Source organism: Babylonia areolata, chromosome 2 (genome assembly GCF_041734735.1).
Source record: "Babylonia areolata isolate BAREFJ2019XMU chromosome 2, ASM4173473v1, whole genome shotgun sequence".
In the NCBI taxonomy this organism is placed as follows: domain Eukaryota; kingdom Metazoa; phylum Mollusca; class Gastropoda; order Neogastropoda; family Buccinidae; genus Babylonia; species Babylonia areolata.
Genome location: NC_134877.1, coordinates 44,930,976 through 44,948,475, shown reverse-complemented (window position 1 = coordinate 44,948,475; position 17,500 = coordinate 44,930,976). Strand labels below are relative to the sequence as shown.

Genomic DNA, 17,500 nt, shown 5'->3' with positions numbered 1-17,500 from the left:
CATAATAAAGTACATAGGCGAAGTGGGAATAGACGAATTTAGGATCACCAGTTAAGTGAGACAGGCAAATCGCGATGACTCCGTTTGCTCAAATTGCGACAGTCACTCTCATGTGTCATAGTCAGAAGAGATCAGTAAAAATCAATCAATAAATGAATGAATGAATAGATAGATAAGTCACGTTTGCAGTCTGAAGAATTAGGTTTACCACCTTCACCTGATATCACCCCTCTCATTTTTCCAAAGCAGCAAAAAGTACCAGGACCCCCCAGGTCTGTGATACTTTCTTTGCTCTGGATTTTTTTTTTAAACATCGGTATTGCTCGATATTAATTAACAAAACACGAAACTCAGTGCAGTAATCAGACAACATCGCAGTGGAGTCTTTTTTCCCCAAGAGAGGCAACAGCTCCACAACTGAGGCTGTTGAAAGAAAGAGAAAAGAGTCGTGCTGGTGGTGGTGGTGGACACATAGTTGTGTGTGTGTGATCAGCTCTTACATCACCCGCCTCTTTCATCTCCCTGTTCGCTCGTGTAATGATACAACCACAAATTACCTCCCTCTGCCGCCCAGGCACGCGGGGTGCACGTGTTTTGTTTTTCTTTATTCCCGATGTTTCAGACGATAACAACCTGAATGTTATCGTCACGATGGGGTTAGTGGGGGACATTGGAATGGCTAAGGGCTCCCTTTTTATTTTTTTGTGCCGCCTACTACCATCTCGGTTTGTGGTCTGGTAATATTACGGCAGGGGCGCCATAGCGGTGGCGTGATGGAGGTAGATGCGAGGGGGGGCGGGAGGGCTAGGGGGGAGGGGCGGGGCTTGTTTAGTAGTCTGGCTAGCAGCCACCATAGCCGGCACGCTGGGATGCCCTGTTTGCTCTTACCCGACTTCATCAACGTTCATCACGGCTCGCGTTCCACTCCTAGACATCCTCGCTTATCTCCCTTACACTTCAATGGCAACAAAACGTCGTTGGTCGACAGCGCTTCCTTCCGATACGACCGGAGAGGCTGTCTTTAAAAAAAAAATCGAACAAAAAACAACAATAACAACAACAACAAAACAGACAGCTAGAGCTCTACAAAGGTTCATAGGGGATGGACAGTTTGAGACGGCCCCCCTTTACAAACCCGGGCGGCGAACAGTTGTGGAAATTAATATGGGTTCACTTTTTTTGTTGTTTGTTTTTGTTTTGTTTTTTTGTTGTTGTTTTTTCGGGATGGGGGGTATGAAGGAGGAATAAAGATATCACGTTTTTAGGAAAGTAAAGAGGCTCAAATCGAATCAAATTAAGGTGCTTAGAGCCTCGCCGACCACTAAGGCCATCTCAAGGCTATCGCCACGAGTAAAGTGACAAAAAACACTTCATGCGGGTTTTTTGTTTGTTTGTTTGTTTTTGTTAAGGGAAATAAAGAGGCTTTACCTTTCGTATGGGAATATTAAAGAGGTTCCACGTTCTTTAGGGTAACTTAGTAAAGAGGCTTCGTGTTCTTTACAGGCATCACCCTCTTTACTGGCATCACGTTCTTTACAGATATCACGTTCTTTACAGGCATCATCCTCTTTACACGCATCACGTTCTTTACAGGCTTCACGTTCTTTAAGGGAATAAAGAGGCCTCGTGTTCTTTACAGGCATCACGTTCTTTACAGGCATCACGTTCTTGAAGGGAATAAAGAGGCTTCACGTTCTTTACTGGCTTCACGTTCTTTACAGGCATCACGTTCTTTACAGGCATCACGCTCTTTACAGGCTTCACGTTATTTACAGGCATCACGTTTTTTACAGGCATCACCCTCTTTACAAGCTTCACGTTCTTTACAGGCATCACGCTCTTTACAGGCATCACCCTCTTTACAGGCATCACGTTCTTTACAGGCATCACGTTTTTTACAGGCTTCACGTTATTTACAGGCATCACCCTCTTTACAGGTACCACCCTCTTTACAGGCTTCACGTTCCTTACAGGCATCACGTTCTTTACTGGCTTCACGTTATTTACAGGCATCACCCTCTTTACAGGCTTCACGTTCTTTACAGGCATCACCCTCTTTACAGGCTTCACGTTCTTTACAGTCATCACCCTCTTTACAGGCTTCACGTTCTTCACGTTCTTCACAGGCATCACCCTCTTTACAGGCTTCAAGTTCTTTACAGGCATCACATTCTTTACACTTCACGTTCTTTACAGGCATCACGTTCTTTACAGGCATCACATTCTTTATACTTCACGTTCTTTACAGGCATCACGTTCTTTATACTTCACGTTCTTTACAGGCATCACGTTCTTTAAGGGAATAGAGAGGCTTCGTGGGTTTTTTTTACAGGTTTACCTTTCACATTCTTCTGGGGAATAAAGAGACCCCGCGTTTTTTCTTCAAGAAAAGAGGCTTCACTTTCGCGTTCTTTATGGGGGAATAATCAGTCTTCACGTTTTCTTCCTATTACCTCTTCCTGACCCATGCACACCGTCACTGACATGACCCTCCTCATATTACAGCCGCTGTAAAAAAAACAAAACAAAAAAAAAAACCCTTGATGTGTGCAGTCGAGCAGCTAGCGACGGACGTGCGTACGTGGGGACCAGTGATTTCACGGGCAGAATGAAACGCATCAAGAAGTGTAATTGAGGCGTTGTGGGTTGGACATCAGTCGATGCAGGGTATGCTTTGTAGAGGTGTTTGTGGCAAGGGAAGAGGCAAGTGTGACTGCTGTCATGAAAATTACACACACACACACACACACACACACACACACACACACACACACATATATATATATCTACAGCAGCAGTTGCCTTCACGAGCGGAAAGAGGTGCATCAGGAAGTGTAATTGAGGCGTTGTGGGTTGGACATCAGTCGGAAAAAAACGGGATGCAAGGTATGCTTTGTAGTGGTTTTAGCAGGATGCGGTAGGGGAAAGGGTGGTGTGACTGCTGTCACACACACACACACACACACGCACAATATATATATACATATATATATATATATATATATATATATATATAAATATAATATATATATATATATATATATATATATATATATATATATATACAGCAGCAGTTGCCCTGCACGAGCGGAAAGAGATGCAGTGCGCGTGACGGGTCATTCCGTCCCACTATCAGGGAATCAGGAACTGGATGAATGAGTGAGTGAGTGATGATGGGGAGGAAAAGTAAAGCAGGGGTGTGTGAGGGGGTGTCTCAAGACGACTGGGACCATTTCTAAGCCGTAGATATACACTCGAATATACATGACTTGGGCGGCCTTTTCATGTGGTCTTCAATTTTTCGGGGTTCGTTTCGGTGCGAGCTCTCTTTCTAATTGATGTCTGTCTGAACGTGTCTTGTCTGTCCGACATATGTTTGAGGACGTTATGGTCATGCCTCTCCGAGCCCGGGACGCCGCAGCACTAGGTGTGTGTGGGGGGGGAGGGTGGGGGGGCATGGGGGGCAAGGGGGTCGGGGGGGGGATCATGTTTTGGTATGCTTCAGGCGGTCTGTTCCTCACTAGTTCACCCCTACAGTGCTATCGTTTATAATGATAAAGAATGTTCGCGCGTGTCTTTTTATTCATCTATTCATTCTTATTCGGTTTTCTTAGGTATTCAGCTGATCGTCGGCCCTAATGCAGGCCACATACAGAAACTGCTTCAGGAAACGGTTCTGCCAACCTAACCGTTGTTTTACACCACCTCAGCCGACTGCAAAGGAGCCACTTCAGGGCTAGCTGGAATGCTTCAGCTACGCCGTCTCCTGTGTGCATGACTGAGTTGTGGATAGACACGTCACGGATCATTCGCTAGCACCAAGTCTTCATGGGGGGAGGGGGCGGGGGGCGGGTGGCGGGGTTGGAGGAGGGGCGTTCTGCACTGCTTTTGGTCGGGAGTCAGCCTGGACATTCGGGTGTTTTCGGTTCTGGAGGTGTCATCCCAATTCGCCTGTCCCTCGTCGTTCTCCTTTTCACGAAAGTTGTGATCCCGAATCGCATATTCCCAGTTTGTCTATGTCCTCGAAAAGACATCAGTTGCTGTTATATATAATTATTGATTAATTAAGTATATAGCAATTAAGACGCTCTGTTCTGTTGGCGATCTGAGCACTGGATATCTATGCTCGGACATATTTTAATACTCACCAATGTAAGGAGTGTGTGTGTGTGTGTGTATGTGTGTGTATGTGTGTGCGTGTGTGTGTGCGTGTGTGTGCGTGTGTGTGTGTGTGCGTGTGTATGTGTGTGCGCGTGTGTGTATGTGTGTGTGTGTGAGAGAGAGAGAGAGACAGAGAGAGTGAGAGAGAGAGAGAGAGAACTCAGAACTCAAAACGTTTTTATTCAAGGATTAAGATTTTATGCATAGCCTATTCTTCCAATCTGTCCTTGCTAATCTACATCTATTACAATTTGCGCACACATAAATGAAAGGAAAAGGTATTCATGCAGAAGGGTATACATAATGAAGAAAACAACCACCCCCCCACCCCCCCACACACACACCTACACCCGTGCACACACATGCATACAAACACGCGCGCGCGCGAGCGCACACACATACATACACACACACGCGCGCACACACACTGACAGCACCCCCTCCCTCCCCACACACACTAAGATTGACAGATGGATAGGACAGTGAGTCAGAGAGAGAGAGAGACAGAGACAGAGACGGAGAGAGAGAGAGAGACAGAGACACAGAGAGAGAGAGACAGAAAGAGAGAGAGACAAGAGACAGAGAGAGAGAGAGAAAGAGAGAGAAGACGAAACGGGAACGGCGGGTAGACGAAACAGAACAGAGAGTCAATACACTGACGAGGAAGGTGGCAGAAGGTTAAGATGCTCATCTGCCAATACAATACCGTGACAAGTTATGACAATGTGCCATTCTTTTTTTTTTTCTTTTTCTTTTTAACGTGCATTATTCATTTGAAGGATGCTTTCGGGTTGTACTGTTTCTTTAATTATTAAGTTTCTGAAATCGACATAATTCATTTTCAGTACAAGAAAATAAGAAACAATGAAGGACATGGAAAAAAAGCAAATATATATGCATCAAGATTATGGCGTTTATTCATTAACTATTCACATATAGGGGAAAAGAGAAACAAAGTATAATGTCCTTGTAAGATCCACATATTGTAGATATATGTGGACTGAAGTAATATATTTTCAAAAGAATGGGGGAAAAAGAAAGGAAAAAAAAAAGGAGAAAAAATACTGTCGCATTTTCCACTTGATATTAACATGTGCAAATGACAGTGATTCATGAGACAGATATCACTGATGTCTCCGCTCTCTGTCTGTCTGTCTGTCGGTCTATCTCTCTATGTTTGTTTGTCCACCTGATTGTCTGTTTCTCTTACTTTCGTATGCACCTTGAAACACAGCACACAACATAATATATACGTGTCGTCAGTTCTGTTTCTGTTTCTGTCTGTCTGTCTATGTCTTTGGCTGTCTATCCCCCCCTCTCTCTCTCTCTCTGTGTCTACCTGACTGTCTGTCTGTCTGTCTCTCTTTCTCTCTCTCTCTGACTAAGTGCGTTGGGTTACGCTGCTGGCCAGGCATCAGCTCAGCAGCTGTGGTGTAGCTATAATATGGATTTGTCCACAGGCAGTAACCCCTCCTGGAGTCACTGAATTGATCTGAACTGAACTGAACTCTCTCTCTCTCTCTCTCTCTCTCTCTCTCTCCTCCCCTCTCTCTCTCTCTCACTCTCTATTCGCGCGTTGGCAAGCACAAAAACAACAACAAAACAACAGTTGGCTGCAATGCACAAACACACGCCAGGTCACATAGTGAAGCATTTGCCGCACAGCACGTGAAACATGTTCACGACTTGCACAGACATCGCTTTGGGGTGAACGGCCATGTTCGTGTCAGCCATTCTTGGGGCGGTGATGGAGCAACAATGTTTGTGTTTACCACTAATTAACCCATTTGTTGACATATATCTGTGTGTGTGTGTGTGTGTGTGTGTGTGTGTGTGTGTGTGTGTGTGTGTGTGTGTGTGTATGTGAGTGTGTGTGTGTGTGGGGGGGGGGAGGGGTTGTTGTTGCAGTACTGGTCTCGGTTTAGAGTCGTCTGTATTTTTCACAGGCAACCGAAATTTGAGTCATGAATTTGTACACAGTTGACATAGGTAATCACAGCATGGTTGCAATCTTTCATTGTCAATTGTCAAGCGCCTGTACCTTCAATGCAAAACAAAATGGACTACTTTGTACTCGAAGTGAATGAAATATTGTCTCTCCATTTATATCACAATAACGTTTCGATCGACAACTCTACTTACATCTTTCGTTTCAGGAAAGCATCGCTCATCCACAGATCAATAAAGTATTACGATCACAGTCTCCAACGTGGAATAGTTGAACAATTTCAACAGAACACCATCAGCTGTTCAACCGCCACCTTGAAGCCGAAAGTGTGTGTGTGTGTGTGTGTGTGTGTGTGTGTGTGTGTGTGTGTGTGTGTGTGTGGTGTGTGTGTGTGTGTGTGTGTGTGTGTGTGTGTGTGTGTGTGTGTGTGTGTGTGTGGTGTGTGTGTGTGTGTGTGTGTGTGTGTGTGTGTGTGTGTGTGTCCGCCTTACTTCTCATATGGTGACATTTTTGTCTTTTACCTTTTCTTTCCTATTCTGTTTAGTTCATCGCTTTAGCTCATTTCTAAGTAGGTATTAACGTGGCGATAGCCTTGAGATGGCCTTAGTGGTCAGCGAGGCTCTAAGCACCATAATTTGATTTGATTTAGCTCATGTCTATTCAGCTTATCTTGTTGTTGTTATTCGCTTGTTATTTTCCATTTGTTTACATGTAATTTCATTTCACATTGTTAAAATCAATTAACTGAATTAACAAGAACATTTACAAGAAGAAGAAGAAGAATGCATGCATCCACGAAGAGGAAGGTAGCAGAATGGTTAAGACGATCCTCTGCCAATACAGAGTCTGAGAGTGTCTGGGTTCGAATCCCGCTTTCACCCTTTCTCCTAAGTTCGATTGGAAAAATCAGACTGAGAGTCTAGTCATTCGGATGAGATGATAAACAGAGGTTCCGTGTGCAGCACGCACTTGGCGCACTGAAAAAAAAGAACCCATGGCAACGAGAGTGTTTTCCTCTGGCAAACTTCTGTAGAATAAATCCGAATGAAACGATAAATAAATACAAAAATCAATCAATCAATAAATCCATGCATACATACGTACATACATAAAATAAAAAAAAACAACAACAAAGAAACAGAAACAAAAGACTTACGCTGGAGACCTGGGGGAAGAGAGCAATGGCCACCGGAAGTGCAAATCCGAAAGACAGCGTGCACACCACAGCGTTCATAGGCAGATGCATCTTGGGATACGTGCGTAGAAACCTGGTCCTGTGTACACAGTTTTCGGCTTCAGTTTCAGTTTCAGTTTCATGGCATCAAAGCTTGCGGATTGACACACACACACGACGGGCGCTATAGCCGAATGGTTAAAGCGTTGGACTTTCAATCTGAGGGTCCCGGGTTCGAATCTCGGTGATGGCGCCTGGTGGGTAAAGTGTGGAGATTTTTCCGATCTCCCAGGTCAACATATGTGCAGACCTGCTAGTGCCTGAACCCCCTTCGTGTGTATACGCATGCAGAAGATCAAATACGCACGTTAAAGATCCCGTGATCCATGTCAGCGTTCGGTGGGTTATAGAAACAATAACATACCCAGCATGCACACCCCTGAAAACGGAGTATGGCTGCCTACATGACGGGGTAAAAACGGTCATACGCGTAAAAACCCACTCGTGCACATACGAGTGAACGTGGGAGTTGCAGCCCACGAACGCAGAAGAAGAAGAAGACACACATACACGATACACCATATCTGCTTTAGTATAAAAATAATTTTTAAGTTGGTAAGTCTAGATCTGCCTAATCTTTATACTTTGAAATGATGGAATATTTTGTTCAGAGGATCCAAGTGGAAATGACGTAAACACATCATTCTGTTGTTGTTGTTTTGTTTACAGAAGCACGGAACAGCCAGTAAACGTAATTAAGGCCGAAGCGTTTCAGTCTGTGCAAACAAAAACCGCGACTTAATTACAATACGATGCTTCAGTCTCCGTAAGTTTGGTTCACACAAGTTTCGGATGGCGATTCCCTTATAAATGCAGTCCACAGACAAAATTACAAAACATTGTTTGTCTTGTTGCTGTTGTTGTTGTTGTTGTTGTTTCTATTTGATAGCTGACCTTTACATCATTCAAAAAGCAATTTCTTTGACTGAATTTTAATTGTTATGCATTCAAGGACCAACTATCTGCACAGGAAAGCAACTATGTTAGTTTTAGTTTCTTCTTCTTCGTTCGTTCGTTCGTGGGCTGCAACTCCCACGTTCACTCGTATGTACGAACAGGCTTTTACATGTATGACCGTTCTGTGGAGTGTGCTTATTGGGTATGTTCTTGTTTCCACAACCCACCGATCGCTGACATAGATTACTGGACCACTGACGTGCACATTTAATCTTCTGCTTGCATATACACACAAAGGGGGTTCAGGCACTAGCAGGTGTGCACATACGTTGACCTGGGAGATGGTGAAAACCTCCACCCTTTACCCACCAGGTGCGCCGAAAACCACGGGGATCGAACCCGGGAAACTCGCGAAAGAATCCAGCGCTGTGACCATTCGGCTACTGTACCTGTCGGTTTCGGATTCGAGGAGGTTTCAAAACGTACGGACTGATCCGTATACGCAACTCCACATCTACTTTAAAATGAGAATTTTTTTTTTAAAAAGAGAAAAATAATAATAAAATAGAGAGAGACAGACAGAGACAGAGAGAGAGAAGATAAAAGAGGAACAAATGTCTTACCAATGCTTTCACCCACCACGCTGAGATACGGCCTTGAGAAACAAACTGATTATACAGACCCTTTTCCCCAACCCACCACACTTAACGTGTCCCCCACTCATTGAAGGAACTCGTGTCAAAACATGTTTGTTTCAATCCTGTATCTTTAAACAACTGAATTTGGATCAGTTCTGAGATTGGTGTTTTAAAAGATATAGATAAGGGCAGGAAAAAAGATTTTCTTAAAAAAAAATATTCACCACAGTCACACAAAGTATTGCACAAAATAATAAAGGTAAATAAATATATAAATAAAACTCACACAATGATTGTGCATACACAATGTGAATTTTAGAACGCAATATTCAACATTGAGTAGGCATGACTTACGATTCAAATAGAGGATTGAGTGATAAGTTCAATTGCAAAATTTCATCTCTTAAGATCTGAAAGTAATATGTTATATGAAAATGTGTAGTAGGAGGAAAAGGTGTATAGAACGATGTTCAATTTGCAGACAGATAATACAGGAAAAGAAGACTTCAAGAATGTATATGATTATGTTTCTCAAGTTATGACACATAATACAGCAACGTGTGTGTGTGTGTGTGTGTGTGTGTGTGTGTGTGTGTGTGTGTGTGTGTGTGTGAGTGTGTGTTTGTGTGTATGTGTTTCAGTGACTGATTGTATGTGCGTTCTCGTTCATGCGCATACGAGTATGCGTGCGTGTGCGTGTGCATGTGCATGTGTGTGAATGCGAATGTGTGTGTGTGTGTGTGTGTGTGTGTGTGTGTGTGTGTGTTTTCCAGTGTGTGAGTGTGTGTGTGTGCGTATGTGTATATGCGTGTATGTTCACGTGTGTGTGCGTGCGTGCGTGCGTGTGCGTGCGTGCGTGTGTGTGTATGTGTGTGTGTGTGTGTGTGTGTGTGTGTGTGCGTGCATGAAAGAGAACACTGAACACTGAACACTTTAATGTCAATAGCTTTACAGCCCTAATGACATGGGGGTTCATAATACAAATAACAACATGCATCAATAGTAATAATATTGATGAAAACCAAAACCAAAACGAAATCAATCAATCTGTGCAACAAAGTGCAGTTCGACCATCCATTCAAAGTAATGGCATGTAGTGAGAAATAAAAACAAAAACATATATAAATGTATAACATAAATATTTTCCATATGAGAGTGACAACACAGATTTCACTTTTCACAATGAGCAACACCTGATACTATTTTATTATTGTTGAGTTTTTTTCGTCGCATGTTATTCGCTTCTGCAATATATTTTGCAAGTGACTGTAGTGAAGTTTCCTGATTTAAATTAAGCACTCCAAAAATATCTTCATACTTTGCTGAATTTGTTTTAAATACAACACATTTTTCTCGAATATCGTCATAAGCTTTACAACTAAACAAAAAATGTAACTCATCCTCCCTTGAATGACCGCACATCGGACAAGGGGAGAGTAACGAGGGCTCAGTCTGAAACCACTTTTCATAAGCATTCAAACCAATCGTTCTCGTTCTAAATCTGGCGAGACTTGTTCGGTGCCACTTGTTTGTCACGACTGTGATATATTTTTCTGTTTGAAATATACTTTTAAAACTATAAAACCATCTATATTTCTCAGTGCTTTCCATTTTACAGTGCCAATTCTGTTTATATGAAGCAATTAGCCTATCTTTGAATTCTGAAACAAATCCTTCTACACATCCAACTCCCTGACACATCCACACAATCCCAAATCCATTTACAGTTAATGTCTTCTTTACAAAATATACCCAGTTTTCCTTCCCTCTCTCATGTTCATTTACTAACATTTCATACGCCTGCTTACATAATCTCGATGTGGGTAGCCTTATTAATTTTAACCAATATTTTATACATTTCACACATGATTTAATGTATAATGGGTATCTACCACTTTCTCCATATAATACAGTATTTGAAGCATGTAATGGAACATTTAAAAAACGTTTAATAGCTAATGTATGTACTTTTTCTAAATCTTTATTATCAGAAAGTCCCCAAATTTCGGCACTGTATGTTATCATTGGTTCTATTTGAGTATCAAAAAGTTTCCAAAATATATATGAATCTATCGAGCCTAACTTACGTAAACACCTTAAGATTTCTATAACCCCCTTCTTCCCCTTTCTACAAATTTCTGCTACTGTCCTTGTCAAACTCAGCTTAGTTGTAAAAATCATACCAAGATACTTATAAGCATTAGTTACCTTCACTTCATCAGTTCCATAGTGCCATTTTTCATATCTAGATAAGTAACCACCTTTTCTAAACACAACTACATTTGTTTTCTCAAGATTAACTTTTAAAAATAATCTATCTGCTTCTTGCTTTAATATGTTCAGCTGATTTTGAAGTCCTATGGCCGTGTCAGACAAAAGAATTACATCATCTGCAAATAACATGAGAAACAGTTCAACAGCCCCAGGGATCATTTGAATCCCATGTCTTCCTTTTTTCGTTATCTCTCCTGCCAGTTCATTAATAAAGAACGAAAACATCATAGGGCTCAACAGACATCCTTGTTTTACGCCACGTGGGCAATCAAATACATCTGAATATACACCCTTCTCACGTACACACGCTAAAACTGCATCATATACACCACGCAGTGCCATATAAAGCTTACCATCAACACCAGTTTTACGTAACACATTCCATAAACTATTTCGATTCACAGAGTCGAAGGGTGCATGAAAGAGACAGATTCAGTAAGGGATACCAACTTTTCCAGGAAGTTCATGACGACAGGGGGGATAAGCAAGATAGGTGCTGGCAGGAACATTCGTGTCAGAGCTGTCTCCCCTAAAGCCTGTCAACAACCGAAAAATAAATGCAACGGCACTGCCGATTTGTCATTAATTTGGTTGGCAGGAAAGAACTGTGTTCAAATTCCCGCCAAACATACTGGCGATTTTAGACATATAGTTTAAAAGTACTAATCTTCACATCTGAATGCTATCATACAAATGAAATAAAGAGATATAACTGAGGTGAGGGGTGGAGTTGAATTTGTGTCTTTTAAACTTCTTTGTGTCGCAGTAAACCTTTTAATGCTCTGCAGTGTTTCAGTATAAAAATGTTCTTTAATAATGATAGTAGTTACACGCTACAAAATTATCCTTCTATGATAATGATAATGTTAACAATAATGATGATATATATTTTTCAACAAAAAAACAAACAAAAAACAAAAAACAAACAATAATGATAGTAGTAGTAGCAACAACAACAACAACGAAGATGATTACAACAGCAACGATGATGATAACAACAACAACGAAGATGATAACAACAACAACAACGAAGATGATTGCAACAACACCACCAGCAACAATAATGAAGAGGATTACAACAATAACAACAATAAAGAAGATGATTACAACAACAACAATGATAATGAAGATGATTACAACAACAACAACAATAAAGAAGATGATTACAACAACAACAACAACAACAATGATAAAGAAGATGATTACAACAACAACAACAACGATAATGAAGATGATTACAACAACAACAACAACAACGATAAAGAAGATGATTACAACAACAACAATGATAAAGAAGATGATTACAACAACAACAACAACAATGATAATGAAGATGATTACAACAACAACAACAACAATGATAAAGAAGATGATTACAACAACAACAACAACAATGATAATGAAGATGATTACAACAACAACAACAACAATGATAATGAAGATGATTACAACAACAACAACAACAATGATAATGAAGATGATTACAACAACAACAACAACAATGATAAAGAAGATGATTACAACAACAACAACAACAATGATAATGAAGATGATTACAACAACAACAACAACAATGATAAAGAAGATGATTACAACAACAACAACAACGATAAAGAAGATGATTACAACAACAACAACAACAACGATAATGAAGATGATTACAACAACAACAATGATAAAGAAGATGATTACAACAACAACAACAACAACAACGATAATGAAGATGATTACAACAACAACAACAACAACAACGATAATGAAGATGATTACAACAACAACAACAACAACGATAAAGAAGATGATTACAACAACAACAACAACAACAACGATAATGAAGATGATTACAACAACAACAACAACAACGATAATGAAGATGATTACAACAACAACAACAACAACAACGATAATGAAGATGATTACAACAAACAACAACAACAACGATAATGAAGATGATTACAACAACAACAACAACGATAATGAAGATGATTACAACAACAACAACAACAATGATAAAGAAGATGATTACAACAACAACAACAACAACAACGATAATGAAGATGATTACAACAACAACAACAACAACAACGATAATGAAGATGATTACAACAACAACAACAACAACAACGATAATGAAGATGATTACAACAACAACAACAACAATAACAATGTCGCCGATGCATCGAACACCACCACTGCAGGGACTGCCGACACTCACTTTCTTGGCGGCCGCCTTGGAAGTAGCGATGGTGTTGTTGGCCTTGTCGAACACCTCTATGCCCTCCACCAGTTCGCTGTTCCGCATCAGCACCACGTTGCACGTGCTGGCCGTGGCTGAAAGAAACAAGTTCCCCGTGTTGTTGATGTGCAGGGGGAAAAAAACCCACACAACTGATGACGAATAAACTGGATTTTCTGTACACAGATATATACAAGCAAACATACAAACATACGTGCATGCAAGCACACACACACACACACACACACGAACGTACCCACAGCAGGGAAGGGTACAAATCTCTGGATGAGCATCTTGGTGGTATGACTGAAGCCACTGGCCCGTCGTATCAACAGACTGAGTCCGACCTGCACACACACACACACACAGGGCCAAAGTTTAAATTTCCAGTGTCACTTTCTCAAGGAGACGTCACTGCGTTCGGACCAATCCATACACACCACACCACACCACATCTGCTAGGCAGATGCCTGACAGCAGCATATAGACTGGTAACCCAACGCGCCATTCAAGCCCTTGAATGTGTGTACCTATCACAGTACCAGAGTGGATTTTTTCTGACGAATTCTTTTCAACGGACAGCATTTTTGTTGCTTCTGTCTTCAGGTGTATGTTTCGTTATCAAAGCGTATTTTTTTTTATTTTTCAGGGACAACCCCGCTGCAGTTTATCGTATCATCCGAAAGACTAGTACCCCGACCACCACTCAAAGTCTAGTGGAGGGAGAATTCAAATAATTCCGGGTCCATATGTAGGACTTGAATCCGAGGACACCCGCTTCAAAGTCGGCTGTGATAAGAAACTCTAGGGAGAGCTGGACAGTACAAGATCTTCAGAGAAGAACCCCCCTCAGTCAAGTGTTTCGGCCCTTAACACCTTATACTCGAAGGGGGCCGGGCCGCACCCAGGTCATGACTCCTGGATGCCCTTGTTTTGCCACCATTCTGTTTTTTCTTTCTTTTCTTTTTTTCCTTTTATTTTCCTGGTCCTCAGCAGGTTCGAACCCGGGACTCCAGGGTGGTCGGCACTTCAGGACTGAGTCACCTTTTCCGGAGGACGTTTTAACCACTGAGCTATCGTACGCCTAGTTTGAGTAGGGGAATTTAATCTTTATGTAGTTTACTTTCATTCCTCCTCGACCAGATCCAGCTGGAACTCTTTTCTGCTGCTTCTGCAATTGCCTTGAGAGCTCGTGTCCTCTCTCTGCCAGAAATCGACAGCTGTTTCATGAGGCTGTAGGCAGATGCGTTCACAAACCCTCTTGCACCAATCTCTATGGCAAGGACTTTTGCTTGGAAGCCAGATGCTCTCAGGCTGCTGGCTAGACTAGCATACTTCTCGGTCTTGTAGATGTAGGCTTCCTCCATTCTGCTTTCGTATGGCACAGTGAGCTCAATCAGAATCGCCTGTTTCGTTGCCTTGGAGTGGAGTACGATGTCAGGTCTCATGACGCTCTTGCTGATGATTTCCAAGTGTTTCTTCTCCTCTGGTAGGTCAGTTGTGCATCCCCACGCCACCGAACGCTGACATGGATTGCAGGATTTTTAACGTGCGTATTTGATCTTCTGCGTGCGTATACACACGAAGGGGGTTCAGGCACTGGAAGGTCTGCATATATATTGACCTGGGAGATCGGAAATTTAATCTCCACCATTTACCCACCAGGCGCCGTCACAGAGATTCGAACCCGGGACCCTCAGATTGAAAGTCCAACGCTTCAACCATTCAGCTATTGCGCCACAGTGCAGTGCCACTTCATCCCTTCTTTCTTTCGTTCTTTCTCACTGTGTGCTGTTGTCCAAACACATCAGAAAACAACGTGCGGACTAAGAGAGATAACTGCTCATGAGATGTGATGCATTTTTATCAAGTATTGTCCCTTCGTTCATGTACGGGTCTGTGTGTGTGTGTGTGTGTGTGTGTGTGGACATAAACTACATGCTTGTCAGGTTTCTGCGCGTCTGTGTGTACGTGCATTTATGAATGTGCATGTGTGTGCATGCATGCTTTCACCTCTGCTGTGTGTGCTTACCAGCAACTGGCATGTGTGAGTTTGATCCCTCAAGATGGAAGCTGCTCAAGCGTATTCTTATGTACATATTTGTATCTTTAATCCACTGAGATGTTGTTCGCTTGCGCATCTAGTGAACACTCAGGTCATATCTACAGCAATGACTGGTGCAGTTTCAGTCTCAGTTGCAGTTTCTGGGAGGTGTCGAAGTGAATGGACAGACCAGTATGCACTACATCACATCCGCATATTTTTTTTTTTATGAAGATGTCTGACCTATGCATACAGCCAGTGCATTTGTCAGGCTATGACAGCCTACAATAGGTTTGCCAGTATAACCCTTTAAAAAAAACAAAAAACAAAAACACTACTACTACGACTGCTACTACTACTGCTATTACTACTTCTACTATGATACTACTACTACTAATAATGATGATACTACTACTAATAATAATAAACAAATTAATAAATGAATATTAATAATATTAATATTATAGTAATATATTACTAATATCAATACTAAATACTACTATTACTACCAATAATGATAGGAATAATATATATATATATATATATATATATATATATATATATATTTCCGAACACACACACACACACACACACACACACACACACACACACACACGCGCGCGCGCGCACGCGGTTATAACATATTATCCAATGTATTTACTTCTTTGTTATTTTATATTGTTTCTAGTGACTGTTGAAAGCAGACTCACGGCAATGCCGACAGCACTGGTGACGGCCCCAACGTAGCCCATGATGAAACGCTTGGTGGGGGTGGGCTGAAAACCAAGGACACAGGTAATCGTCACTCTCAGCAACAACACGCTTCATGTGTTCACCAGGTGTGTGTGTTGTGTTGTTTTGTGTTGTGCGTGTGGGTGCATGCGTGCATGCGTGAGTGTGTGCGTGCGTGCGTGCGTGCGTGTGTGTGTGTGTGTGTGTGTGTGTTGTGTTGTGTTGTGTTGTGTTGTGTTGTGTTGTGTTGTGTTGTGTTGTGTTGTGTTGTGTGTGTGTGTGTGTGTGTGTGTGTGTGTGTGTGTGCACGGACGGACGGACGGACCTTGGAGGCGTTCCTGTTGGCGAAGTTGACGCAGGCGTTGTGCGACTGGTTGAGCCACTGCCAGAAGATGACGGAGCGTAGGGAGGGGTTGGGCAGCAGCATTCCCACCACCTGTCACCCACAGAGTTCAAACCTCATCACTCACCGTCAATATGTCAAATGTCTTTATATGAAAAAGAGTATGTTTTATATATATATATATATATATATATATATATATATATATACATATACATATATTGGAAGTAGGCCTCCTTCAGTCATGGCTGACCATGGATAGAGTAAACCGACTGACCTAATGTCTAATTGGGCTGTCTGCTTGGACCAAGCAGCGTCGCCTGTGACTGTAGAGACCGATGCGAGAGAGACCATCTCTGTCGCAGCGATCGCATGTGTAAGCTGATGCTGGTCTGTCGGCTGCCGTCCCTTTTCTGCGAGCTCGCTTTTCTGCTGCAACAGCTGACAGTTTGTACTCGCCAATCCGTAGCTGATTCTTGAGAGTGCTTCTCCATCTGTTGCGGTCATCTGCAAGGTCCTCCCAGGACTCAGTGTTGATCTCAAGTGCCTTCATGTCACGTTTGCAAACGTCTTTGTATCTCAGCTGTGGGCGGCCGATGCTTCTCTGCCCCGTGGCGAGCTCTCCATAAAGGATGTCTTTTGGGATGCGACCATCTTCCATGCGGCTAACGTAGCCCAGCCAGCGCAGCCGATGCTGGAAGGTATTGAGCCTTTTCTCCTGACAAGCATGTGTGGTCCACGCCTCACTGCCATACAGCAAGGTGCTGAGGACGCAGGCGTTGTATACAGCCATCCTTGTCTTCGTGGTCAGCTTGGGATTTGTCCACACTCTTTGTGTGAGGCGGGCTAGCGTTGTGGCTGCCTTCCCGATCCTCTTGTCGATCTCGGTGTCAAGGGAGAGGTTGTCGGTGATGGTGGACCCAAGGTAAGTGAATTGATGGATGGATTCAAGCTCGTAGTCATCAATGGTGATGGCTGGTGGAGATGGCGTGT

The 17,500-nt window shown here is 42.3% G+C and overlaps 1 protein-coding gene across 1 annotated transcript in view; it reads right to left on the bottom strand.

Moving 5' to 3' along the window:
* The window catches only part of LOC143279462 (sideroflexin-5-like), a 46,545-nt gene that overhangs the window by 20,116 nt on the left and 8,929 nt on the right, over positions 1–17,500 (bottom strand). Inside the window, exons 6-11 of the mRNA XM_076583505.1 lie at positions 16,490–16,600; positions 16,143–16,208; positions 13,645–13,735; positions 13,368–13,483; positions 11,603–11,688; positions 7,266–7,383 (exon numbers count right to left, since the gene is read on the bottom strand). Coding sequence (XP_076439620.1) covers positions 7,266–7,383; positions 11,603–11,688; positions 13,368–13,483; positions 13,645–13,735; positions 16,143–16,208; positions 16,490–16,600 — 588 coding nt within the window. The remainder of the gene's footprint in view (positions 1–7,265; positions 7,384–11,602; positions 11,689–13,367; positions 13,484–13,644; positions 13,736–16,142; positions 16,209–16,489; positions 16,601–17,500) is intronic.